The sequence below is a fragment of the Podarcis liolepis genome (assembly GCF_965112155.1).
Source record: "Podarcis liolepis genome assembly, chromosome: 9".
NCBI classification, from domain to species: Eukaryota; Metazoa; Chordata; class Lepidosauria; order Squamata; family Lacertidae; genus Podarcis; species Podarcis liolepis.
This window is the reverse complement of record NC_139564.1, coordinates 71,525,803-71,553,360: the sequence shown is the minus strand read 5'-3', so window position 1 is coordinate 71,553,360 and position 27,558 is coordinate 71,525,803. Positions and strand designations below refer to the sequence as shown.

At 40.5% G+C, this 27,558-nt stretch overlaps 1 protein-coding gene across 3 annotated transcripts in view; it reads right to left on the bottom strand.

Annotated features, from left to right (window-relative positions):
* Nucleotides 1-27,558, bottom strand: part of TAPT1 (transmembrane anterior posterior transformation 1) — a 67,309-nt gene that overhangs the window by 22,248 nt on the left and 17,503 nt on the right. For 2 of the 3 annotated variants that reach the window (XM_083460488.1, XM_083460486.1), the window contains exons 2-5: nt 17,015-17,145; nt 14,245-14,363; nt 8,447-8,470; nt 3,166-3,328 (exon numbers count right to left, since the gene is read on the bottom strand). In XM_083460488.1, coding sequence (XP_083316614.1) covers nt 3,166-3,328; nt 8,447-8,470; nt 14,245-14,363; nt 17,015-17,145 — 437 coding nt within the window. The remainder of the gene's footprint in view (nt 1-3,165; nt 3,329-8,446; nt 8,471-14,244; nt 14,364-17,014; nt 17,146-27,558) is intronic. The other variant, XM_083460487.1, reaches the window with a different exon arrangement.

Sequence of the window (27,558 nt, the reverse complement as noted above, 5' to 3'; positions counted from 1 at the left end):
TTGTAGTGTTGTGTTTAATTTGTTGGAAATTTAATAAATATTATTTTTTAAAAAAGTAAAATAAAAAAAGAGAGAGAAACGTCCTCCATGTACAAATTATGTATGTTATGTACAAACAGTAAATTATTCAAGGCCTTCCAGTTTCATATATTTGTAAGTGTGCCTTTCTGCATACAAAAACATATTTTAAGTGTTATCCTGCCCTCTATACTCTATGGGTATTGCCTATGGTTTCGGTTGGTTCAATGAAACTCTCAACAAAAGTAATTTGTTTTCTAAATGACAAAGGAAGTTCAACCTCTTCCAGCTCCTTCTTTCTCTTTTTTTTTTGGGAAAAACCAAATTTAGCATAATAGCCCTAAAGTACCGTATTTTTCGCTCTATAACACACACCCGACCATAACACGCACGTAGTTTTTAGAGGAGGAAAATCTGTAGGCATGCCACCCGTAGGCATTCCCTCCATAACACACACAGACATTTCCCCTTACTTTCTAGGAGGAAAAAAGTGAGTGTTATGGTGCAAAAAATACGGTATATTGTGTGGTTTTCAAAATTTTTTAATTTTAATAGGACTCTAAATGCTTAGATGCCACACAATACCACCCCTCTCTTTAAACTGGACTTACCTAAACCCTACATTCCGGCTCCAGACTCCAGAAGAATTCCATGAAGGGGCTATGTCACTAGCATTATGTACATTGGGAGTTCATAAAGGAGCAGGAGCCGGGAGACATGAATCTAAAAACAAAAACAAAATGTCATTTGTGGGCATTCAGCAAATGCCTACATTACTGGAAAGATCTGGAAAGAGCTCACTCAAAAAATCTGTTTTTTGTTTTTTTAAAAAAAGAAGTGGCTTTTTTTTGAGGTGGGAATCTTTGGGTGTTCAGTATGCATGTATGGAAGAATGAAGCCACACATTTCTATTTATGGGGCAAATATAAGAAATACATAATTGGCCAAGTTAATGGTTCACCATGAATGTGGAGATTTGCTCCCACTTTGCTCCTTCCCTCGTCAGTGGAAGCAACAAACCATGATCTACAGCATAGTGTCACATCTATCCCAAGTACTGTAGTTTTACCCAAACAAACTATGATTAGTAAGCGATGAACAAACCATCGCTTAACGTGACAGTTTCAGACCCTTCAAGTGTCCCTACTTTCCAGGGACAGTCCTGGATTTACAGAAGCCATCCCGGTTTCTGATTTGATCCCAGAATGCCCCACTTTTCCTTAGGATGTCCCTAATTTCAATGGAGAAATGTTGGAGGGCATGCAGTTTGAAGAAAAACAAATCACAAGCTCCAGTTCAGATATAAACCTAAGCCAGGCAACCATCATCTGTTGCTCTTGCTGGTTAGAGAAGTGGTGTGAAATGGGAGCCAACTGACTGGCAGAAACTCTCCAGGATTTCAGATAGGAGTCTTTCCCAGTACTACCTGGAGATGTCAAATTGTATCTGGGACCTTCTGCATGCAAAGCAAATGCTGGCATGGCTTCAGCAAAGGGTAAGTCCTGTCTGACTAACCCTTCAGAGTGTCAACATGCATCTAGTGTTGATCCCGTTAACACTGTCAAAAGCTTTTTGACAATCAAAGTGCACAAAGTAGCTAACCAAAAGTTCCTGAGTAAGTTTAGCACTCATAGAAGAGGGGTTCTCCTGTGGATTATTAGTAACTGTTTAAGAAACAGAAGGCAAAGATTAGGGGGGAAATGGACAGTTTTCCCAATGGAGGGATGTAGAAACTGGAGTTCCCCCAAGAATTGGAACTTGGACCTGTGCTTTTTTAAATAGCCCATTAATGATTTAGTGCTGGAATGAGCAGTGAATTAGCCATGTTTGCTGATGATACCATATTGTTTAGGGTGTTGAGAACAACAGGGATTGAGATGAGCTTCAAAAATATCTCTTCCAACTGGCTGAAAGGGATCATTATTTGGGATCATTAAGAAAGGGATTAAAAACGAAAATGCCAGTATCATAATGCTGTCGCAAGAATCTATGGCAAGACCACACTTGGAATACTGTATTGCCACATCTCAAAAAGTTAACCGAAGAATCAAAGGGTTGGAGCAACTCCCCTACAAGGGACTTTTTAGTTTAGAAATAAGCCAAGTAAATGGAGACGTGATAGAGATGCATAATATCATGCATGATGTAGAGAAAGTAGACAGGAAGAAGTTTTTGTCCCTCTCTCGTACTAAACATGTTGGAGAACTGGGCTGATATGAATTTCAATAGGGACAAATGTAAGGTTCTACACTTAGGAAGGAATAATCCGTTGCACAAATATAAGATGGGACACCTGGCTTGACAGTAGTATATGTGAAAACGATTTAGGGGTCTTAGCAGACCACAGGCTTAAATGAATCAACAGTGTGATGCAGTAGCAAAAAGGCTAATGCTATTCTAGGCTGCATCAAAAGAAGTATAGTGTCCAGATCAAGGAAAGTAATAGTACCGCTCTATTCTGCTTTGGTCAGACCACACCTGGAGTCCAGTTCTGGGTGCCACAATTTAAGGAGGATATTGACAAGCCGGAATATGTGGAGAGGAGCGCGAGCAAGATGATCAAGGGTCTTAATTTAAAAAAAAAACCACTTATGCACATGTAGTTGCCTCCTCAATTGCTATACTATTCTTCTGCTTGCTTTAATTATTTTATTTTTATCCCTTCCTCCCTTCAAGAACTCTTGGATGGCGCTATTAATGGCAAATTAGTTGACTCTGAAAAGCAGCTTGCTTTTTCACATGTAGGTCTACTATTCATAGAAAACAAAGTCTAAGTATCTTCAAACATGCCCAGCTTCTGAGACACATGTGAAGTAATTATTGAGATACCTACCATTTTTTATAAAACCCCTAAAATTGGTTGGGACTATATCTATTACTGTGCTAAATATACACCATACTTCTGTGAGAGTTGCTCTTTTAAACCCCGTTACAAATTTAGCAGCTTACAAATACTAAAGAAACTATGGCATCCACAATACGACTTATTGCTTATCATTGTTGAAGAAAAATGGATCTTTTTTCCCATAACAGGGCAGGAAATATATTACAGAATTACCATAATTCTTTTACCAACTTTGAAATTGTTCCATCTGGAATATTCAGGAAGGAAGCATGTTTTGACAGTTCTAATGGCCATTTGCTTACCTCAAGCATATTATAGATGATGTAGAGTTTAATGACAGACTGTCCTCTGATCAGGTGGTACATCATGGAATAGTCAACATAGTGCATCATAAAGTAGCAGATTAGCAATATAACTCCTTTGAAAATATCACACACCTGAGCGGGCTGTAGCAAGCGTCTATCACTGAAATATAGAAAGTACACAAAACAAATAGTAACAATTGTAAACAATAGCCACATATGTTTTTCAAAAGTACATAAATATGTTTTTCAAAAGTACATAAGAAAGCACCAGAGCTATTAAACACAAAGCATTTGTACTGAATGGTAGGTGTTCTATTTTAACAACAAATGCTTAAATTGCTGCTGGTTTTGCCCCCAGTCATTCTAAAACTAATGATTCATACCTAACTCCTTGGTGAGGGTCACTCAGGACTTAAAAACGATACTCAAAGTACCGTATTTTTTGCTCTATAAGACTCACTTTTTCCCTCCTAAAAAGTAAGGGGAAATGTGTGTGCGTCTTATGGAGCGAATGCAGGCTGCGCAGCTATCCCAGAAGCCAGAACAGCAAGAGGGATTGCTGCTTTCACTGCGCAGCGATCCCTCTTGCTGTTCTGGCTTCTGAGATTCAGAATATATTTTTTTCTTGCTTTCCTCCTCCAAAAATTAGGTCTTATAGAAAGAAAAATATGGTAATTTGCAAGAGGAGAGCAGGCAACCTGTTTTGCTGAAAGCAGAACACCTCCTTTTTGAGTTCAAAAAAATCATCATTCCAAGAAGTAACCCAGAATAGTCTACTATTACTATTACTATTAATTAAAATAACTTATTGGCAAACCAGTGAAACTAGACCAGACTTGGTGTAATCTGCCCAGACAGTCTTGCCCCCATGAGCAACCTGGCCGCTAAATTCTGTACCGGATGAACTATACGAACTGTCTTCAGTGGCAGCCCCACCTTGCAACCTTTAATCTAACCTTAGATTACTTTAGATTAGATTACTTTACAGGTGGCACAGAATCCCACAAACCACTGCCCAATTCCCTGGATCCTTCTCCCCACCTGCTTGCTCTGCTCACTGAGACTCCTGTCTGTTCCTAACAGTAATTTATTCTGGATTTTAAAACAAAAATGTAGGTTTATTTCGTGAGATGGACATGCAATCAGCAAACAGACACTTAACAGAAATTTGTTTGTGGCATTTTTATGGCTTTGTGTTTGGAACGCTCAAAGAAATGTAGGGACATTTGTAGGCAAAAAGCTTTGGAAATTAATTGTTTTATTAAGGAGAACATGAAGTAATGCAGAGATTTTTTAAAAAATCTGCACGTTTTGCTGTTTGTCTTCTACAGATTAAACCAAATTAAATTAATGTGAGTTGGTTTGTGGTTTCCTAATTTTTAAAACTTCTTCCTCCATTTCTTTTGGGAAACTGTAAAAGTTGAACTCTTGAGGAAAACCATGTGGCTTCAACAGAGGGACTGTGGTTATCGATTAAGTAACAAGCCAGAATTTTAAACCAACTACAAAACCATGAGTCAAGATCCAAGATTGCTTTGAAGGTGGAACAAGGTTTGGTTGAAATGGGAAATGAAGTTCATTTGGTTTAACAGCCAAACAACATATGATTGCTTCATTACTTGAGAGCATCTTACATTGCAATCAGGCATGCTGCAAATGGTGTAGAAAGGGGGATATATGCACAGGCAAAATGACAATTCATATCTAGCTTTATTGAACTTGAGGTACAATTGTCTGAATCAAGTGCTTTAAATTGCCTGAACTATAGAAGAAAATGGATCATACTGATAACAGGGCAGCTACACAATCTATCAAAAGTATATTATACTGTAGGCATTAACTCAGAAGATGTGTGAATACATTTTGATGAAGAATAATTAAACACTGAAATCTGACTCTGGTTACATATTGGTAAAAAAATGTTTTGTAAAGCCAATATTTACCGAAATAGTAATTTTACAAAATATTCAGAGGCATAAACATGTGATTAATTATTTTTTCTCTAAATGCTCAAGATTACTCCAAAGCAAGATTAGCCTGTAGCACACAAGGATTGCTGTAATCTCTGATCGTCATATAGAATAACTCTTGTTTCAGTCCAAACTTAAATAAATTACAGAAAATGTTTTCAAGCCTCAGGACCTTTTCTTGACAATTTAGAAGTTTTTGTTAGTGTTCTGAATGACAGTGAGTACTCCCAGGTTCACCCTGGCTTCCTATTTCCCCCTGAGCGTTTTCAGGTTACAAGCATAACAAAAAGTCAAGCTCTTCTAAGAGTTAAACTAGACACAACATAGTATAGCCCCAATCACCTAGACAAGGGCGAGTGGTTAGTCTGATTTTAACTGTACTAAACCCTTCCTTCCTTCAACCAAAATGGGAGCAAAATTCTTTCTCCATCTTACTTTGCCACAATTACTCTCCCCAAGTGCACTTATTCTCAGCTGAACTCCAATATTGGAAGTTAACGTAGCTAAGGCAAAATTACTTGCAGAGAAGACTCTGGAGAGGCTAATTGGTGGGCAGGCTTATGAAGGAGTCTGCCACACCCTTCCTGGTGTCTTTTTCATTTTAAGCCCTCCATTCTTCTCTGTGATTAGGGTAGATTGTGTTCACACACACAAAGTTGCTACTATGGGCTCCATAGGTGGGCTCCAATCTCTACCACAAATCTCCAAAAATTAACAAAAGTCCCACTTACCTGGTTACTTGATTAACAACAACTAGCGCACGCAAAGGAGAGTGACCAATGGATATTCAGCTCAAATTGTTCCTAGACAAATGTGAGCCATTTCCATAAAATCTGCAAGGTCTTTTCTACCTGAGCACAACACTTTAAAAAACTGTCTGATGTTTGTCAGATTGGTACATATCAAAGAAGCTTTGTAATGTATATCAGAATTTGCCAAAGAGTAAAGATAGCATTCCAGACAGATTGCAGTTAAGAGCTACCTTTATTATGCACTGTAAATTCTGAACCTGTTTCACATAATCAAAGTACTGACTCCATCTGCTGGTTAAGAAAAACACCTACATAGGCAATGATGACCAAAAACAAGATTAACACGAGCATACCTTATGCCTGTACAGTGGTACCTTGGTTTACAACCATAATCCGTTCCGGAGGTCCAGTTGTAAACCAAAACAGATTGTAACCCAAGGTGCACTTTTGCCAATGCCCCCCCCATGGGTTGTAATCCAAAAAAAGGGACACACACTTCCAGGTTTGACGTGGTTGTAATCCAAAATGGTTGTAATCCAAAGCGGTTGCAAACCCAAGGTACCACTGTACGGAAAAAGCTTCAGGGTCATATGTCACGGGATAAGCCCAGTGGTTTTCAAACTTTTCTCAGGGCCACACTTTCAGAATAAAAATTTGATTGCGCCTCACTGAATTTTTTATTGATAAAAATACCGTATTTTCCGCCCTATAGGACGCACTTTTTCCCCTCCAAAAATGAAGGGGAAATCTGGGTGCGTCCTATGGGGCGAATGCAGGCTTTTGCTGAAGCTTGGAGAGCGAGAGGAGTCGGCGCGCACCGACCCCTCTCGCTCTCCAGGCTTCAGGAACACATCCGCAGCCTAGGCAGCCCTACGGGAGGTCCTATGGGACGGGTGCGTCCTATGGGACGAAAAATACGGTACATTGAAAAACAGTAAGAAACAACTCCTAGCAGTACTTGATTTTATAATACTGCTCCGTATCTTCTTATGCAGCTTATGTTCTTATGCAGCTACATATGAACAGGAATCATTTCCAAAATATAAATGAGCCTCTTAAATATGTATGCAAACTCAATGAGAGGTGTGAGCTTGTTTCTGCCGAGTAATCTCATTTATATTATGTCTAATTTATGAGAAACGCTCATCTCCCTCATGAACACAAAGAAGCCTTTCTCTTTTCTGAACTTTCATATTTGTCAGAAGAAAATCATTGTTCACAAGAATAAGTCGTAGAACAGCCAATGCTCTTGAAGAGAGGAGTGGATACTGCTTCTGTTGTTTATCCATACTACACAGAAATGTTTAAATGTTTATTTGATTGTCCTTGAATCTTCCTGCCACACTTGCCATCCTCTCCTGCCATACCCTTTTTGAACCACTGAATTCTCCTATGTCAAACAATTATCCTATGAAGAGTTGTTCTCAAAATTCTGCAACACTGCACATCCTAAAACTACTTCTGAAACATGCCTTCCGCTGAACGTACCTAGGGTCAACAGAAGTCTTTCCTGCTTTGCTTATATGTGTCAATAAATACTGTACACACAAAGGCTGCCTCACTTGGCAGCGCTCCAAGTATAATAGCTGGATCAGGAGTAGCCCTTCAGATGTTACTGGACTACAATTCCCATCATCCCTGATCAAGCAACATGCTGCCATGAGGCAACAGGAGTTGTAAAGGTAAAGGGACCCCTGACCATTACGTCCAGTCGTGGCCGACTCTGGGGTTGCGGCGCTCATCTCAATTTATTGGCCGAGGGAGCAGGCGTACAGCTTCCGGGTCTTGTGGCCAGCATGACTAAGCCGCTTCTGGCGAACCAGAGCAGCGCACGGAAACGCCATTTAGCTTCCCACCAGAGTGGTACCTATTTATCTACTTGCACTTTGACGTGCTTTCAAACTGCTAGGTTGGCAGGAGCAGGGACCAAGCAACGGGAGCTCACCCCGTCGCGGGGATTCGAACCGCCGACCTTCTGATCGGCAAGTCCTAGGCTCTATGGTTTAACCCACAGCGCCACCCACGTCCCAATGGGAGTTGTAGTCCAATAATATTTGTAGGGCACCACATTGGCTCCCCCTTACCCAGACGATTCACAAATTGGGTGGGATTTCACGTTACACTGTTCCAATTGTTCCTTCATTTATGCTAAATAAAACCCCACCCTCCTTCCCCTCATCTCTTCTCAGGTTCTCCTGACTCTCCAGGAGCACATTTGGGGAAGCGCAAGAGGGAAGGAGAGAAGCCCCACTGCACCAGCAGGAACCCTTGCGCTGGCTTAGTGGAATCCAGGCCACTGTTTTCAGTCATAACCTAAGTTTTTAAGAGCACTCCCAAAAATGTAGTATGTGAATGAGACCCATTTGGAAATGCAGGGATCACTCAGATGCACTTAAGAGAGCCAAGCTTCTTCAAAGCATGCATTTTGTGTCAGAAGCATTATTTAAAAGAAGCTAAACTTCCGTAATGTGTTTGCTTGTAGCTTGATCAACAGCAAAAACTACATGCGCACAGATAGCACAACAGCATGCTAAGGAAAAAAAAATCAACACCAACCTCATCCTTAGACCTCGGTGAGAGCTGTCTCAAAACAAACAAGGCGAAATCAGAAATGGGAAGACGATTAATAAGATTTCAAAACACTTTCCCTAAAGAAATTTATCTTAAAATTGAATGGGTAAGGTACTTTTCATGAGATATTTTAGTATCTATTGTTTTCATTCATCCCTGTATCTTAGCATGCACATTACTGACTTTATGTTTGTGTACGTGAGAGAGAGAAAGTAAAAGTCACATCTGGGCAGTGTAAACTATGGTTTACAAATCCAGAAATGTATGCTCCAACCCACAAACCCTTCTTTTCATACCAGTTTTGGCATTTCATCCCTGTTTTAGATTAAGCCAGACTTCCCTCCTTTGTCCAAACCAGGGAACTCTGTCTTAATTCCTGTTTAAAGGTAAAAGGACTCCTGACCATTAGGTCCAGTCGTGGCCGACTCTGGGGTTGCGACGCTCATCTCGCTTTATTGGCCGAGGGAGCTGGCGTACAGCTTCCAGGTCATGTGGCCAGCATGACGAAGTCGCTTCTGGAGAACCAGAGCAGGGCACGGAAACACCGTTTACCTTCCCGCCGGAGCGGTACCTATTTATCTACTTGCACTTTGACGTGCTTTCGAACTGCTAGGTTGGCAGGAGCAGGGACCGAGCAACGGGAGCTCACCCCATCGTGGGGATTCGAACCACCGACCTTCTGATCGGCAAGTCCTAGGCTCTGCGGTTTAACCCACAGCGCCACCCGCATCCCTAATTCCTGTTTAAGCACCCAGATAATCCTGATCCTACCTTATTATCCTGGTTGTTAACAGTTATTAAACCAAGCTGAGACTTTATTATGCAGTAAAGCAAGGACTACAGTATGAAGAACATTTGATATGCCCTGCACATCGTTTTTTAAATTAAAGCTGCTTTAGATACAGCTTATATCTGAACTATGTCTTGAATACAGAGGTGCTCTTGTGCGAATTGTAGGCAAGCTGGTCCTTCAATTACAGAGGGCTTCCTCCTTCTATAGCAGCCCCCTTTGTCATGTCCAGTACTGGTCTCAGGGGGGCAAAACCCTCATGAGTGGCTTTTCATGGACAAAGGGGGCTGTTGTGGGGAAAAGACGGTAAAAAAGCCCTATTAAGTGAATAGAGTTCCACTTGCACAGTGATATTTATCTTTCATAAGTAGCTAATACGGAATATTTTGAAACAAACCCATAGCATTCACAAAGTTTACTACTCACACACAACAATGCTATTAGTCCTCCCCGCAATTGTTTGTGGCTCATGTGAAAGAAAAAAAAGAATCAAAAATTTGCCTGCCTGGTCTCTGGAGTTGATTTTTCACTTGCCACAGTTAACTTGACTAGTGGTCATTTACAAGCCTAGGATAACAATTCATTTGACAGCTCCTATTCATGGAAATTCGACTATTAAGATTTTCAGAGAAATAGGCAAAATTGCATGGCGTCTCTTAAAATTGACCGGACAATCTCATTTTAGATTTAACGTGAAAATGTACTCCAACTTAACAATTCATTTCATTACCTTCCTAAATAATTTTCAAAATAAATGATACTGCAACAGGTAGGTAGCATTTGGTTTTCTCTAATTTGTCTCATCCCTGGATCTACTTTGGTCAGGAAATAGTTGAATACAACCCAGCAAAATTTAGGAACAGAAGTGTGATGTTAATAATGTGATGTTGGCTTTTTAACAACATGGCATACAAGTTTACAAGTTATGGGGAGAAATCATTTTAGCTGACAATTTAGAAGAAAAATCAGGATATATACTCACCATGAAGGAGTCCCATGTGACATCATATTCCATCCTATAAAGGAAGTGAAAGTGCTCTTCCCTTCAGTCTGATTTACAAGAAATAAAAGAGAAAGAGAGAGAAAGAAGGTTGTAATGTTGCTACACTAGGTACGTTGACCATCATGGAAAAGAGGGAAAGTGATTGAAAGCTTTATTTTCCCTCATGTAGCACATACAGATTTGAAGCAGGAAAAGAGTGTTATTCTCTTTGAGATGAATGGAATGAATCATATCTGCCTAATTAAGAATTTTGGGATAATCAAAAATTTAACTCAGCAAAAAGGAATTAGATCAAATCTGCTATTGTCAAACTTCCAATATGAGACAAAAGAAAAAAGAAACAGAGAAGAAAGCCTGTATTTCTAAAAAGCTGGTATTACTATTTCGTGGAATTAAATCCGTTGATGGTGTACATATTATCTACCAAAAGACTGAAAGCCCTATGGTCTCATATAAGGGGAATACAACAGTGCATATATTTATTTGTTAGTGAACACAAACTGATCCACAAAATGAGTTACATGAATTTATGCCTTTGGGATCACGCTGTAAACTTGGCAGAACATGTAGTCACAAATTACTTAAAATGTGATAAGTTTGAAACAACAGGGAGCGTAATCTTAATGGAGGAGAAAGTATGTTTTTCTCCAAAAGAAATAAAAGATATGGCAGTGGAAATCCACTATTTTCTGGTTACCAACAAAGGCTCAATTTGTGGCAAAAGTTATTGCTGTATTTAGCAGAATGTGCCCTGGACAGCGATAAATTTACCTTTGACAAAACTGCCGTAATCTGTGCTGAGCCCATCACATAGGGCACAACATAAATATTTAAGTTGTGAACAAAGCTTTGCTTAAAAGATCACCTTCTAGGAGGAAGGCTACCCCAAGCTTGATTTAATGCTGAAGCCCTACATCAGCTGTGGGAGTGATGCAGTAACACCTAACTTAGCTTTTCTTGCATGACTGCTGTTCTTTTGGGCAATGTTCCAAGTGCTACCTCGGGCCCCAGGCTTTGCTAGACCCAGATCTGCTATCTGGACCAGCAATGAGTGACATAGTCTCATTTGGCTTGCAGAAGTTGGGTGTACTGAGGCAGCATGACTGACATTCTGAAACTGTTCACCTGGAAATACTCAGGCATCAGAAGATACCAGTAAGTGTCCATTGCATGACTACAGAAGTACAAATTTTAATACAATTATTATTATTATTAAAGTAATTAACCCTGTTAGCTAAACATCTTGCTCAAACAATCCAAAATTAATCTGGCAGTCTTGAAAGAACCCACCCCCCTAAGATGCACAAGTACAAAAGAACAGGAAATAATCTTAGCTATGAAGAAATCGCCTTATTCTGTTTTTATCTAGTCCAAGAGTCTGGATGCAGAAACACAGCTATATGCAATATTTGCACGTTACATGAATCATGAGAACGTGGATGAGGATTAACCTCACAAAAGAAAAGGACTGCTATACTTTCAGAGCAATAAAGAATGGGAGAATAGAATCCCGTTTAAATAATTTCTAAGAGACTAGAATAAATAGAGTGTAAACAAAGGCTGGAGATATAGGATATTTAGTCTTTCTGCTGAGATCTTGAAAAAAAAACAAACCAGAATGAAGGGAGGAGCACTTTTTGTTTTTACATAGAATGGAATATGATGTTGTGTCTATAGTCCTTAAAAACAGCTCAAACAAACCAATGCCCACATAATACTGGAATATGATCTTAAATCTAATTATTTCAGTACTTTATTCCTCAGAATGTCATTTGTTAACAGGCCTACATATATTTTTCTACAGCAATATTTTCACTGTTAAAAACATGCAATAATCAAGAAACTTGAAAACAGCCATTTTTTAACCATGGAAGACAAAATTTATAGTGCATTGTGGAATTAGGTGCTGAATAAAAAGACCCATTTAAAGGATTTATTAAACAAGTTGCAAATTATACAGCATCAAAAATGTATTTGCAGCACAGTTCAAAAGGGACATTTCATTCTAAAAAAAGGAGCACATAACCTGATTCTTTGCACTGACAAGCTCAATGGGGAACTGATACCAATTTTGATGTTTCTGGATTGTACTCAAGCCTTTCAAAGAAGCTGGATATGCTGAAGTCTTAGCTTCTGACTTCAGTACCAGGTTTTTTCCAGTCCCCTACAACTGGTCTTAACAACAACAGCAACAATAAAATTAACTAACTAACTAACTAACTAACTAACTAACTAACTAACAACTGAGTAAAAGCACACCAGACATGGGATACATGGTACATTCCCAATTGTATCATGAAGAATGTGAATGTTTATCGGCAAGACGATTAATTTATTAAGTGGGCAATACATGGTATGGTCTTTCTACAGACAGGACAGTTAATAAGATGGCCAGCACATCTCACAATGTTTTCAAGTTGGCTTGTTTTGAAGAAACTATAGTTAAAATTAACTACCATTTGATCATGTCTGGATGAGTTGACAAGTTGTTGTTAAGCAGAAACTATTACTACTTACCTTGTCAGAGGAGGTGTGATTATATGAGCCTGAGGCTTATAACAACTCACTCACATCACTCTACATTATGATTTAACCTGATGCTAAATAAAGATTGCTACCAGTATTTAGAAGTATTTGAATGGGTTTATTTTATAACCCTATTATTCTACATTATCAGAGATGCTAAATGATCCTTGGAACTAAGAGGGCTATCCTGTAGCCTTCTCCTGAATGGTTTTTGACAAAATTACCCTGCAGGAATTTAAATAATGGGGTAAAATTCATAAGCTTTAACACTTGCATTTAAATAAAGGGTATATTCCAGAGTAACATCCTGAGGTCCAGCACCGAGGGCCTTCTGACAGTTCCCTCACTGCGAGAAGCCAAGTTACAGGGAACCAGGCAGAGGGCCTTCTCGGTAGTGGCACCCACCCTGCGGAACACCCTCCCACCAGATGCCAAAGAGAAAAACAACTACCAGACTTTTAGAAGACATCTGAAGGGAGCCCTGTTTAGAGAAGCTTTTAATGTTTGACGGACTATTGTATTTTAGTATTTTGTTGAAAGCTGCCCAGAGCGGCTAGAGAAACCCAGCCAGATGGGTGGGGTATAAATAAATTGTTGTTGTTGTTGTTGTTGTTGCTGTTGTTGTTGTCCACCTGCAAGCTACAAATTCGGTAGCTAAAAAAAAGACATGGTCAGTATTCAACAAAGTACCATATTTTTCGCTCTATAAGACGCACCAGACCACAAGACGCACCTAGTTTTTGGAGGAGGAAAACAAGAAAACAAATATTCTGAATCTTAGAAGCCAGAACAGCAAGAGGGACCCCTGCGCAGTTCTGTTCTTGCTGTTCTGGCTTCTGGGATAGCTGCGCAGCCTGCATTCGCGCCATAAGACGCACACACATTTCCCCTTACTTTTTAGGAGGGAAAAAGTGAGCCTTATAGAGCAAAAAATACGGTAGTTCAATTAGCACAAGGATTTCTGTTAGTGCACTGAAACTTCCCCTTCCTCTCTGATCTCCATGTGCCCCTGTGCCCTCCGCAGATCTGCTTCAGAGGGTTGGGAGAACCCACAGAACAGATTTGGAGGGTGTGCAGTGAGCATGAGGAGAGCGAGAGAGGGAGAGAGTTGTGTTGTGCAGCAAAGAGTTCTTGCACTAACAGAACTACTTTTTTATGTATTTTGGTCCTTTTAGGAAAATCATCATAACTTAGTAAAACAAAACCTAGAAAATAAGGTTCCTGGCACGCCCTTAACACCAAATTCTGGGAGAGGACGTAGAATTTTTGAGCTAACTGCTATTCAAAACCACAACTGGGTGAGGCTCAAAAATGAATGTCAAGTGTTAGGATTATTTTTTGTTTGCTTTTCAGCATGAAACTGTTTGCAATTTCAAACCAGCTCAAGCCTTAAGACTGACAAAGTTAAATAGGCCAATTAAAGTATATTTAGATCAACTAAGTAAGAGAAATAAAGGAACTTACCGCAAGCCATAACAAGGTAATGTGATGAACCTGAACATTGCCAGAAAAACTCTCAATGGGAGGAGCGTGAACACATAGAGAAAAGCATCCAGGCACAAAAAAATCCCAAAAATCATCAACTAGAGAGTAAAAGGAAAGAGAAATCAGAGTAAAAACAGTTACTTTAAAGATTTCCATGCTGATCAGCATCACAATTCTAAGTCTGTAAAATCACCCTTACCTTTACACAAAAGTAATACACAGAAAGCACTTACACACCAAAGACCTTATTAGAACTGCCACAAATACAAAATGCAGAAATCCTCACAAAACCAACATCAGCCAACAAAAGAATAACCTAAATCTTTCTAAAGGTTTGGAAGAACAACTACTTTTTCACAATTTCCCTAAACCTAAATGTGTGACACCATGCCAGCAAAGTAGTGGTCATGATGTTATGAGATTGACGCACTATTTGTTTAGTCTGGGAAACTTTATGGAACAATACACTGTGCACTTGGAAAGTGTTCAAGAAAATGTCTGCACTGTAAGAATCACTCAAAGTTTGCAAACGTTCATGGCTCAATGAGTCCAATCTTTCCTCAATAGATGACCTATTCCTGGACACAATTTTAGATAATCAGCCCTGACCTTCCTTTCACATCATGGTGACTACAGTCTATCTGAAGTAGAGACAGGCAACTTTTGCAGAAGTTATTTTAATTTTGAAAGTTGCCCCTCACATGGAACACTCTATGAAAAAATGTTCAGCTTTGCATACACCATTATTTTTCAGTTTGTGAATTAGGGAATCCTGGGATTTCTCAATGAGAAATATAAGAAATCAAATATAGCTTTTCCGCTGCTGACATCCCATACAAGCCATCCATATATTAGGCACCTTCCTAGGTTGATACACCTTCTTAGTTGATGCAGAGTAACTATGAGGTCTAATGGGCCTGGCCAATGTCCCATGTGAACTGAAGGTGTTTTTTAGCCTGGAACATATGGCAAAACCATTTGTATTAAATAGATGTGGAAAACATTTCCTGAAGATAAGGAGGGTGAAAATAATTAGTTTATGGTTCACGTTAATTATATAGTATGGAATTGTGCACAGTACTGTTAAATCATCTTTAAAATGACTTCTGAGTTATCACTTTAAAAGGTTTTTTAGAAACCCAGTAAAGGTAAAGGGACCCCTGACCATTAGGTCCAGTCGTGGGGTTGCGGCGCTCATCTTGCTTTATTGGCCAAGGGAGCTGGCGTACAACTTCCAGGTCATGTGGCCAGCATGACTAAGCCGCTTCTGGCGAACCAGAGCAGCGCACGGAAACACCGTTTACCTTCCCGCCGGAGCAGTACTTATTTATCTACTTGCACTTTGATGTGCTTTCGAACTGCTAGGTTGGCAGGAGCAGGGACCGAGCAACGGGAGCTCACCCCGTAGCGGGGATTTGAACCACCGACCTTCTGATCGGCAAGTCCTAGGCTCTGTGGTTTGACCCACAGCGCCACCCGCGTCCCTCTAGAAACCCAGTAAGATTGATTAAATTAGATAAACATACTAATATCTAATTCCAATGTGTAAAAGTTATATTTAAAAAAAGAATCCCACCAACATATTCCTATTTTATTCCCACCAGCCAATATTAAGTTCAAGTCCCACTGTTTCAGTGAGAGAACTAAGTAGATTCTTATGGGGCATTTCGTTGTGTGCTTTGGGAGTCTTCAAAGAAGCTCACCACACTGAAAAGATATAATAGTTCAGGGAGCTCAGCTTGTCAGATAAAACTATCTGCCCTCCAATGTACTTTCTAGGAATTCTCTCAAGTGTTTGGGGGAGATTCAGGGGGAAGAGGGGGGAAGCCCTGTTGGGCGAGTGGAACTCCTTATTCAGGCTTCTGCTAGTGGGACACCTTACCTGAACCCTGCCAACCGTTAACAACTTTATAGTTTAATAATAATAAATTTTATTTATACCCCACCATCCCCAGCCAAGACCGGGCTCAGGGCGGCTAACACCAGATATAAAACAATTGATTGAAATAGAACTTAAAAAACAAGATTAAAATACAACATTAAAATGCAGTCTCATTTCAGCAGAAACTCAAAATAAAGCACACATGAAAAACCCCCACAAACTTCTTGAAGCAGGAAAATAGGAAGGTGCCTTAAACAGAGTCAGACTGTTGGTCCCTCTTGCTCAGCATCTAACTCTAGCATTTCAGAAAGGATGATGCAGGATGTAAGTGTTGTCATTTTACTCGGAATCTTTTAGAATAGAAATGATGTTTATAGCACCTACATAAGGTTTACCCATGGAAATAAGTAGAGATAAACCATTTACGAAGGGCTTCCCATTAGTGTGTCTCGAACCTGAAACAAGATCCACTCATAATGACTGGCATCTGCTGGCTTTTTTGCCAGGGGCAAGCCACTTTTAAAATTGAGCTACTGCTTTTCTCTTTGGCAGTGGAACTGCTGCAGAGAAAACAACAAGTGAAGCTCTGGCTGCACATGCTGTTCTCTTCAGTCCACACACCCTTTGGACACAAGCCTACACATTCAATTATGGTATCACCATACAAAAGACAAAGTGATGCTTTTGGACTCCATACATAAGACACAGCCCTCAGACAGTGTACAGGGGGAAAAAGCATTTTTTAAAATTATTTTTTGTAATTTAAAACCTATTCAAAAGTGCATGTTTAGAAAGTTCTGTTATGTTTTTAATAAAATCAGAATTTGAATTTATCAGCACAAGTAGAACGCTGAGAAAGTAGTTTACCTTTTCCAGCTCTCTTGGTATTCGCATGCACGTGTACACTCGTTCCCTCCTTTCTGTGTACTTCGCTTCATTATGTTCCAGGAAGTAACCCCTTGTAAGCTCTGCATTGATGAACCTCAATAGAGAAAGATCTGCAATAGAAGAGGGGAAATTTGTTTTAAAGGAAGTTGTACTTCAATAAAAAATAACTCTTTATTTTTTTTCTAGGCTAAAATATTTGTTTTCCAAGTTCAAAACATGTATTCTAAGAGTGGATGGGTTTAAATTAAGGTGGTTTAAATCAACATATTACCACATAGTATCTTTTCAATGTTGTTGCTTTCCACTTCACACCTGCTCCTTTTTCTCTCATGCTTGAGCCCAAAATCCTGCTCAAAGCCCAGACACAGAGTAAGCCAGCAATCAAAATGTTTGCTCATTGCAGCCCATGCGGATAGAGACAACTAGGGACGGAGATTTTACAGAACTGATCAGCTGTCAGCTATGGTTTGGTGGTCAACTGCAAATGCCTCAGATGTAACGACAGACTATGGTTTGCCCAACTCAGGAAGTCAGAGAGGAAATTTGGACATGTGAAGAGATGCAAGAGGGAAAGGAGAGAACACCAGCATGATGATGGCCGAACCTTGGTTCAGAATTACAGTACAGTCCATACATAATACCAAACCATGGTTGTTCTCAATTTGTTATTCAATTTTAAGACATGATTAAATGTAGCTTTACCATTCTTGTATTTAGATTTAACTTTAATTACTTTCCATCCACCCACTTCAAACATCTACCCATATGAGCAACTTTTAAAGTGATTTTAGCTTTATTTTTTCATACAGATAGAATCAGAGAATAAAAAAAAATTGTAGAAATGGAAGGGACCCCAAGGTCCAAAACCCTGCAATGCAAGACTAGACGACTCATCCTGCAATCTCTTTTGGAAATGGGAGTTCTAGTGTTTACACAGAGCTCTTTAAACAAGAACGGCATCCACATTTAATTCAGTGGATAAAAATTACCCATTTATGTTTTTCTTGACATGTTCATGAAGAAAGTACTCCAAAGCCTCACATGAACTCCAGAACAAATTTAGAGTTCCAAATCCAGCTACTCATTCTGCATAAAACAATGGCCTAATGCCAAGTTAATGTGTAGCTGAAATGCAGACTTTGCAATTCATATTACACTCACTACACCTTACCACCCTATAGAGAGGAGTGGCAGTTTTAGCATTCTGCAAAATGCTACTCCCAGTTTGAAAGTTTATATATATATATATATATAAACATGTGTGTATGTGCGTATATATATATACACACACACACCTGACAGATCAGCTCAGATTTGTTTATTTCTATCTAGTCATCAGACTAATAATAATAATAATAATAATTTATACCCCGCCCATCTGGCTGGGTTTCCCCAGCCACTCTGGGCGCCTTCCAATAGAATATTAAAAACAATAGAGTCAGATATTAAAAACTTCATCAAAAACAAAACTTTTAACAGTACAAAAGGAGCCAATTAAAAGCTATAAAAATCTGTTCTCGCTTAGATACCAGAATTTGTCTTCTGGTCCACTTATGTTATTTTGAGGAATGGGTTTACTGTACCCCTAAGATACTATTAGAAAAACTACAGTGTATCATGTCATTATCTCTACAGAAAGAGGCCTCGTGAATAGAAAGTGGTAAGGATGACATAGGCCAACTGAGGCAGGGCTTATGTCACCCTCCCAAACCCTGGAGATGACAATGCGGTCATTCCATACCTCCGTCCATCGACTTTGCACCATTTCCTTGTGCATGCACCCCAGTCTTACATGTCCCTGCTATGTCAGCTTGCCCTTACTATTGCTTGTTGTCTGCTCCAAAGGCACCCGAGACACACCTGAGCTCATCTGGATGGTACATCTGCCTATCTGAGACATGTCTTTTGGCTCCTGTACCTTATCCACTTCATGCCAATGACTTGGGCTTCCCTCCTGTGACCACTCACATCTGAAATGATGGGCAAGAGCTGCCTATCACCTAACAGTCAATGTTAGCATCGAAAGCAGCCCAGCTATTTCAAAGTTTGCACTGTTTTACTAGAATTTGTAAGGCTTCAGAGACCACCTCTCTGGCATTGTCACTATGCCAATTTTGATAAACTCACACAGAAATTCAGGGCAATCGCCACACAAAGTGAAAACTGCTGCAGCTACATTCATGTTTATTGCCCCAATAAAGGCATTCATGTTTATTGCCCCAAGGCTGCAGAATGATATCTCCTCTAAGGTGCATTATTTGCCCACTCTGTTTCCCAGAAGAAGGCAAAGCACATCTATTTCAGCTTGCCTTTTGCTTGACTGGTTATTCTTTTGGGGGTTTTGGACTGTTTGTTGTTTTTAATCCACTGCAGGTTTTGTATTCTGCTGAACCCTGGAAAAGTGGCTAGTAATTGTGCTTAATAAACATAATAGAACCACTGGAATCTTGAACTCTTTGTTTCAGAAGATACAGGGAAAAGTTGCACCAGTGCACCCCATTTTTATGTTGATTAAAAATATAAACCACCAACTAGTAATTGCACTAACACTTTATCCTCTTTGGTGGGAGAATATATGAAAAGTTCTCAAGATGACAGGCTCAAATCTAATTAAACTGTATTTACCTGATCCCAGAGAGCTCAGCAACTGTTGGCTCAATCCATTATAGAGTATTTATTACTCCCTAGCTCAATTTCTGCTGCATGAGCCAAGAGCCATGCTCAGGAAACACAGATCCTGCCATGTCTTCTGCCTAGTAAACAAAATCGCTGCTGTTCTGAATTTTTTAAAACAAGATTTAAAGAACAGAACTAACCTTTACAACCAAAAGCCACTGAAGTTCAACTGTGAAATCATTAGGTCAAGCACAAGTCAGGTAACCACAAACATACAAAAAATACTGGAATGGGGAATCACCTTCTCTACTGCTAACTCTACCATGGGAATGAAACTATTTGCAGAGAATGAACCTACTATCTGCCAAGTAAGGAACTTAAATGCCTATCCAAAATCTCCGAATATAAAGGTTCCAATTTTGGTTAAGTAACTTGTGTATTCTGGAACGTTCACAAAGTACAGCCAGCTTCAAATATTTGCACATGTATATGAACTGCAGCTTTTCCAAACAAAAGAAACACGTATGACGCAATGAAAAAGGTTGGATGCACAAGGGCATTTGTAACAGTCGCTGCATAAAGACAATAAACTGAACCATAACTTGGTGGGTTGTAAGCCACAACTGAGATCTCATTTCCTTGAATGAAGCTCTTTATGCAGGAGAAGAAGGAAATGAGATCTCATTATTTCTTGTTTTGATCAAACCTTAGTTTCTTATTACATCTGAACACACAAACTGTGGTTTGAGCTATCCCTACAAGTCACAATCAAACCATGCTTTGCAATGCAGACTTGAAGCTCCAGAAGAGAAGAGGAAGTGTTTAAGATGATTGCTCATTTGGGATATTCCAGGGAAAGATGGAAGATGTTCATCTGAATGAAGCCTCTATTTGACTGTGAACAAATAATAGGCAACCAACTGACTAGCCAATTGGTCAGCATTACAATCCCACCAAGAATTTACCCTGAAACCAGACAAGATGGGAGATGATGTTGGCAATCAAGCTGGGCTCTCTCTGAGGCTTTGCTTGTTATTGAAGTTTCTCTTGTTCTATTGGACCAAACACAATGTGGGAGTGGTGGGTAGGCCTGGGTGATATATTGATATATCGCCCAGCAGTTGTATGAGGGGCAGATCGCGATGACAGCTTCACTTGGAGGTACCATATTTTTTGCACCATAACACTCATTTTTTCCTCCTAGAAAGTAAGGGGAAATGTCTGTGCGTGTTATGGAGGAAATGCCTACGGGTGGCATGCCTACGGATTTTCCTCCTCTAAAAACTATGTGCGTGTTATGGTCAGGTGCGTGTTATAGAGCGAAAAATACAGTATATTGCAGGTGAAACTGCCGTCTTCTGAGTCCCTCTGCTGCTGAGGGAGAAACAAGCTGCAGCTGGGTGCTGGAGGCAGAGGGACTCAAGAGCAGCGACAGCTTCACCAATATACCACTGAGTGAAACCACCATAGCAGTCTGCCCTCATACCAGCAGAGCGCAAAACAAGCTGCACTGGCAATGCACGATACAACTTGTTCCTCCCTCTGCTTCTTTAAATGCTCAGCTGAGGAGCTCATGGCTGCCCTTGCCTCAGCCAAGCAGTTTTACAGAGCCCCCAACCCGCCACTGGCTCACACTACCCAGCTGAGAGAGCCCTGATCTGGTTCCTGTTTGCACGAGAGAATGGTATCAGGATCACGGCTCCTCAGCTGGGGAGGTGTGGGCTCTGTCACACTTCTCCCTTGCACCCCCACAAAAGAGAAGGTTAAAGGAGACCCCACCTCGCCTCCAGGTCGTGCGAGGCAGGCTCATGCACTTGCCTCATCCGCAACAACCTTGGCATAGGGTCTGGCAGGCTCAGCCAGGTGGTGCGAGGGCTCTCTGATGCCCCGCCTTGTGGACTTCACCCGGGAGGGTGGGCTGCATCTTTCCTCCAGGGGTGAGCAACCACCTCAGGAGTAAAGAGGCAGCCACAGGTGAAGGTGGGGGCCAAGTGAGCAAGGTAGCTTGCCCACCGCCCACACTGGCGAAGCGAGCCTCAGGAAGGAACCCCCAGGTCCTTTCTGTCCCCCAGATGAGCAGCAGGCTGGGGCCAGCTGCATTGGCCCCAGCCCATGAGGCCCTGGTGTGAAAGTGCCTCAGCTCCCATGGTGAGAGTTGAGGCAGTTTCCCCCTGTGCCTCACTGGCTGGGGCCAATGCAGCTTGTTTCAACATCGTGGTTTATCCTGGATAAAGTGTCAACCATTAAAATGAGTGTTTTACCAAGAATGCTTTTTATTTCAATCAGCTTCGGTGATTGGCGAGGTGGAATGCTTCTTGAAATGGTAAAAGGATATTTCGATATATATCTTGGCAAGGGAAAAAACCAAGAATAAAATATAAGATACTGATAGATGCTAATGAAAGAGGAGCTTCCCACCCGCCAGATCTGAGACTTTATTATAAGGCATCCTGCCTATGTTGGTTAAAGGAGTGGTTGTCATTAAAGAATTCACATATTTTAGACTTAGAAGGGCATGACATTAAGTTTGGTTGGCATGCATATCTGTGGTATGAAAAGTTGAAAATACATAGAGGTTTCACAAATCATATTATTGGAGGGGGGGAATGATTATAAGTATAAAAATTTGTTGGAATGGAAAACACCACTTTGGCTCTCGCCTTTAGAAGCCATAGAGGTGTATAGGAAGGAAAACTGGGCAACTTAAAGAAGCTTAATACAGTGGTGCCTCGCAAGACGGAATTAATTCGTTCTGCGAGTTTTTTCGTCTAGCGAATTTTTCGTCTTGCGAAGCACGGTGTCGGAAAAGTTTTGGAAAAGCTTCAAAAATCACCAAAAACCTCAAAAATGATACCACACCGCGTTCTATGAGTTGCTCCTCGAAGTCAAGTCGCAACTTATTAGTGGTGTTAAGAAAAAGGAAACAAACTTGCAAGACGTTTTCGTCTTGCTAAGGAAGCCCATAGGGAAATTCGGCTTGCGAAGCAGCTCAAAAACTGCAAAACCCTTTCGTCTAGCGAGTTTTTCGTCTTGCGAGGCATTCGTCTTGCGGGGCACCACTGTAACAGAGGAGGGTGGCAAGTTTAAGTTAAAAAAGTTTGAAGAATTACCAGGAATGTTAACAACTTGGTTACAATATCAACGTTAAATGAAGTGTTTAAAATGGATTAAAAGCTGGGTTTTGTGACTCAAAACCTCTCAGAGAGACACCTGCTAAATAGTAGTATTAAAGTGATGTCAAAAATGTTCATCCTTTGTTTACCATTCTAATAGTATCTTCTACAAGTGAAATCTTCAATGATACATTGGGAAATCTACATAGGACATAATATAGAAATGTCGGCATGGAATGTAGATTTAAAATTTACTGCATTTTATGGGCTAAAGGAAATTTATTTGAAAATGATTTATAGATGGTTTAACTTGGAAATCTAGTAAAAGTATTATAAATATAAGCAACCGCAGAAAAAGGAAGAGGGAGATTGAAATAAGACATTGGAATTTGATGTTGAAAATGTTTTCTTTTCTTTCGTTTGTTTGCTGCAAAATTAAAAATAAACTTTTTAAAAAAACATCGCGGTTTATTGCCAAACCACGATGTTTGGCTGGTGATAAATCACAATGTTGAAAATCCAACATCACCCACCCTCTACTGTGGGGGGAGGCCTCTACTAAAAAGGAAAAGAAAAAAGGTGGTTGCTCTTTTCTATTAATTAGAGATTTCCCTTTAAATCTATTTGGAAGCTGCGGCTCATGCAGAACATCATGGCAATGTTGACAGCTAACAAGGAGAAGCATGCACATGTTTAACTAGTCTTCAGCCACTGCCATTGCCCTGGTCACCAGTCAGTTTCTGGGTCAAATTCAACATGTTGCTTTAAACTTTAAAGACCTGGGTGGTGTGAAGGTGTCAGATGGCACCTCTATGTTAGCCTGTCAAGATGAAGGTCCTGCTCAAGTTATCATCATTAAGGGAACTTAAGACATCAACAGGGTCAAGCCCTTCTTAGGAGTAGCCTTAAAAATTCAAAACAAGCAAACATGAGAAGTTGTCATTTGATATTGGTCATTCACAAAGCTGTGCAAGGCCCATCTACCTAAATACAACTCCAGCAAATGAAAGCTGGTCTATTCTTTGGGGGGGGGGGGCTGGTGCACATCTAGAAGTCAAATGATATAACTACCGTATATTTTCAAATAAGTCTGCAACTAAGATGACTGTTGCACAATTGTATCAAGGTTGTCCATGATTTTTGTCTTTTGCTACTGTTGCAGAAATTAATAAAGAAGTGTGGTTAAAGATATTTTTTAAAAAAATATTAACGATTCTAAGAAAAGATCTGTAGGATCAGACCAAAGCCCTACCTAGCCGAACATCTTGTTCCCCACAGTAGCAAGCCAGATGCTCCTGGGAAGACGGACACAAGGACAAAATGCTGATTTCCCCCTGCAATTGATATTCAGAGACCTCCAGTCCTTGAAGTAGTATATAGCCATCATAACTAGTAGCCTCAACCTCCATGAATTTCTCTATTTCCCCTGGCTATCACTACATCTTCTGGTAGCAAATTCCATAGTTTAACATTGCACCATGTGAAGAAGTATTTCCTTTTGTCTGTCTGAATCTCAAAAAAAATCAGTTTCACTGGATGGCTCTAGGTTCTAGTATGAGCCAGTGTGGTGTAGTGGTGAAGAGTGGTAGACTCGTAATCTGGTGAACTGGGTTCGATTGCCCGCTCCTCCACATGCAGCTGCTGGGTGACCTTGGGCAAGTCATACTTCTTTGAAGTCTCTCAGCCCCACTCACCTCACAGAGTGTTTGTTGTGGGGGAGGAAGGGAAAGGAGAATGTCAGCCGCTTTGAGATGCCTTCAGGTAGTGATAAAGCGGGATATCAAATCCAAACTCTTCAGTATTAAGACAGGAAGAAAAACATATCTAGTCACTTATTTCATACCACTCATAATTTTATAAACCTCCATCTCTAACTAGGATTTAGTGCAGGGTCACCTCACCACTGGCTAGTACCATGATAAATTGTTCTAGGCTTGGGCACTGTCATTTATGATATCTAGAAATTTATTTATCTTGACTGGAACATGAATTTACTCAGTATATATGAGGGAGACTAAAGCCACAGATTACTATCATGCTTTCCCTTCTGGATGCCAATATCGACCGGAACATTTTGGTAACGGTAAAGGGACCCCTGACCATTAGGTCCAGTCACGGACGACTCTGGGGTTGCGGCGCTCATCTCGCTTTACTGGCCGAGGGAGCTGGCATTTGTCCACGGACAGTTTTTCCGGGTCATGTGGCCACCATGACTAAGCCGCTTCTGGCGAACCAGAGCAGCGCACGGAAACGCCGTTTACCTTCCCGCCAGAGAAGCACTTTGATGTGCTTTCAAATGGCTAGGTTGGCAGGAGCTGGAACAGAACAATGGGAGCTCACCCCGTCGTAGGGATTAGAACAGCCAACCTTCTGATCAGCAAGTCCTAGGCTCTGTGGAGGCAATAATTTGTTTCCAGTACTAAATTACTTTTTGGATCCCATATTATCACTCACAGCAATTCTGTAGAGGAGTCTGTCCTATCTGAAATATCACCTCCAGTATGCTTTTCCTATAGAGTTTGTATGCAAAATCACCGTTATGCTCACTACAGGCAACCCCCTATTTACGTGGGGGTTACGTTCCAAGGCACTGTGCATGGCAGTGAAATCACGTATATCTGAAACACCACTGGAAAAACCTGCAAACACCCCATTCCGCCCCTTCCCTGTCACTTCTGGGTTTGGCGTGATGCACATATGCACAGTTGCACACATACTGAACACACATAAATGGGAGGTTGGTTCCTTCACAGGCAGAGACATAGGGGAAGTGTTCTAATGCCAATTTCTCTCTAGCTCCCTGTCATTTCCCCCCTATAATGTACACATTAGTTGTTCCAATACTTCTGGTACTCTAATGATTGTGATCCCATTTTCCTGGGACTGTTTTCCAACTGGACAAGGACAACAACAGCTGTGATGGAGATAAATGGCCAGTTTATGCCACATGTATTTTTAGTTGCCAGCATCATCTTTTTAGGCACCCAGGAAAACAGGTGTCTGGGGGTTTTCCAGCCCTGTTCAAAGCCATTTTAATGGGAAGTGCATTAAAGTGGCAACGCCTTTGGACTTGCTGCTTTTGTGACCACAGGCAGTCAGAATATGTGTATTAAAGTATGTTAAAATGCATTAATAAAAAAATTCCTTCCAGTAGCACCTTAAAGACCAACTAAGTTAGTTCTAGGTATGAGCTTTCGTGTGCATGCACACTTCTTCAGTGTGTATCTGAAGAAGTGTGCATGCACACGAAAGCTCATACCTAGAACTAACTTAGTTGGTCTTTAAGGTGCTACTGGAAGGAATTTTTTTATTTTGCATTAATAAGGTTACTTTTCCTATCAGAACTCAGCATCAAATTTCTACAGCTTAAGAGCATAACAGGGCCTATCCAAATGTTGCCATTTTAAGAATACACCCAAGATATGAGTACTTAAAAATGTAACAGGTTAACATTATAAACAGATGTATTGTAGAATCATAGATTGTAGACCATGAATTGCAGACCACAAGGGTCATGCACTCCAACCCCCTGCAATTCAGGAATCTTTTGCCCAATGTGGGGCTTGCTCAAACCTATAATTCTGAAATTAAGAATCTGATGCTCTACCGACTGAGCTATCTCAACAGTTTGAAAATATACGTAGTATATAGGTACCCTTATCAGAGAGAAGGGATGGCTGCTACTTCCTTTTGAGGGTACATCTGGTGGCAAACCCAGACCTGCTGCTGCGTAATGTGTTAAGGAAGCAATCTCTCCTTCCAAAGCCAAGAACTGAACTTCCCTTATTTTATTCATTTGAATTAAACATTCTCCTCACTGAAAGTCTGTTATCATTTCCAAACTTTTAGGCTGCCCAAAATATATTTTGTTGCAAAGCCGCAATCTGATAGCAATGAAAGAAAGATAATCAGTAATAGAGCATTCTAAACAAGGAAGTCTTATATACTGGATAGCTCAGTTGGTTAGAGTGTGGTCCTGACAACATAGGTTGGATCCCAGCAATTGCAGGTTGCAGGTTCGATCCCAGTAAGGTGCATATTCCTGCACTGCAAGGTTTTGGACTAGATCTGAGCTTTTCAAACTTTTCATGTTGGTAACATGCTTTTTAGACATGCATCATTTCATGACACAGTAATTCAATTTTACTAGCAAACCAGAGGTTAAACTAACCCCTTCCCAGCCCCGGGAGGAGCGTGGGGAGTGTTCACACGGCACACCTACACACTGCAGCCGATACACAAGCGTGTTGCAACACACAGTTTGGAAAACTCTGGACTAGATGACCCTCAGTGTCCCATCCAACTCTATGATTCTATGAGAACCGAAAGCAGGGAGAGCACAACAAATATAACCTCTTAATAACATTTCTTTGAATTGCAATAAAGCTGCAGTCCTAAACTCAGTGATCTGGAAGTAAGCCCCTGTGAATTAAATAGGACTGAATTCTGAGTGGAATTTTTAGGATTGAACTATAAGGCTGTAATTCTCTGTAAAATTAACAGGTGTAAAACGCAAAGAACACAGTGGGACTTACTGTATTTTTTCATGTATAAGTTACCCCCATGTATAATACGCCCTCTATTTTTGGGGACTCAAAATTAAGAAAACATCCCTCAGCACTACCAGTGTATATGATGAGCCCCAATTTCAAACCTATTTTTTTTGGTAAAAAAAACCCCTAGTCTTATACACAGAAAAATACGCTACTTCCAAAGAAATATACAGTGGTACCCCGCAAGACGAACGCCTCGCGAGACGAAAAACTCGCAAAACGAAAGGTTTTTTCGTTTTCG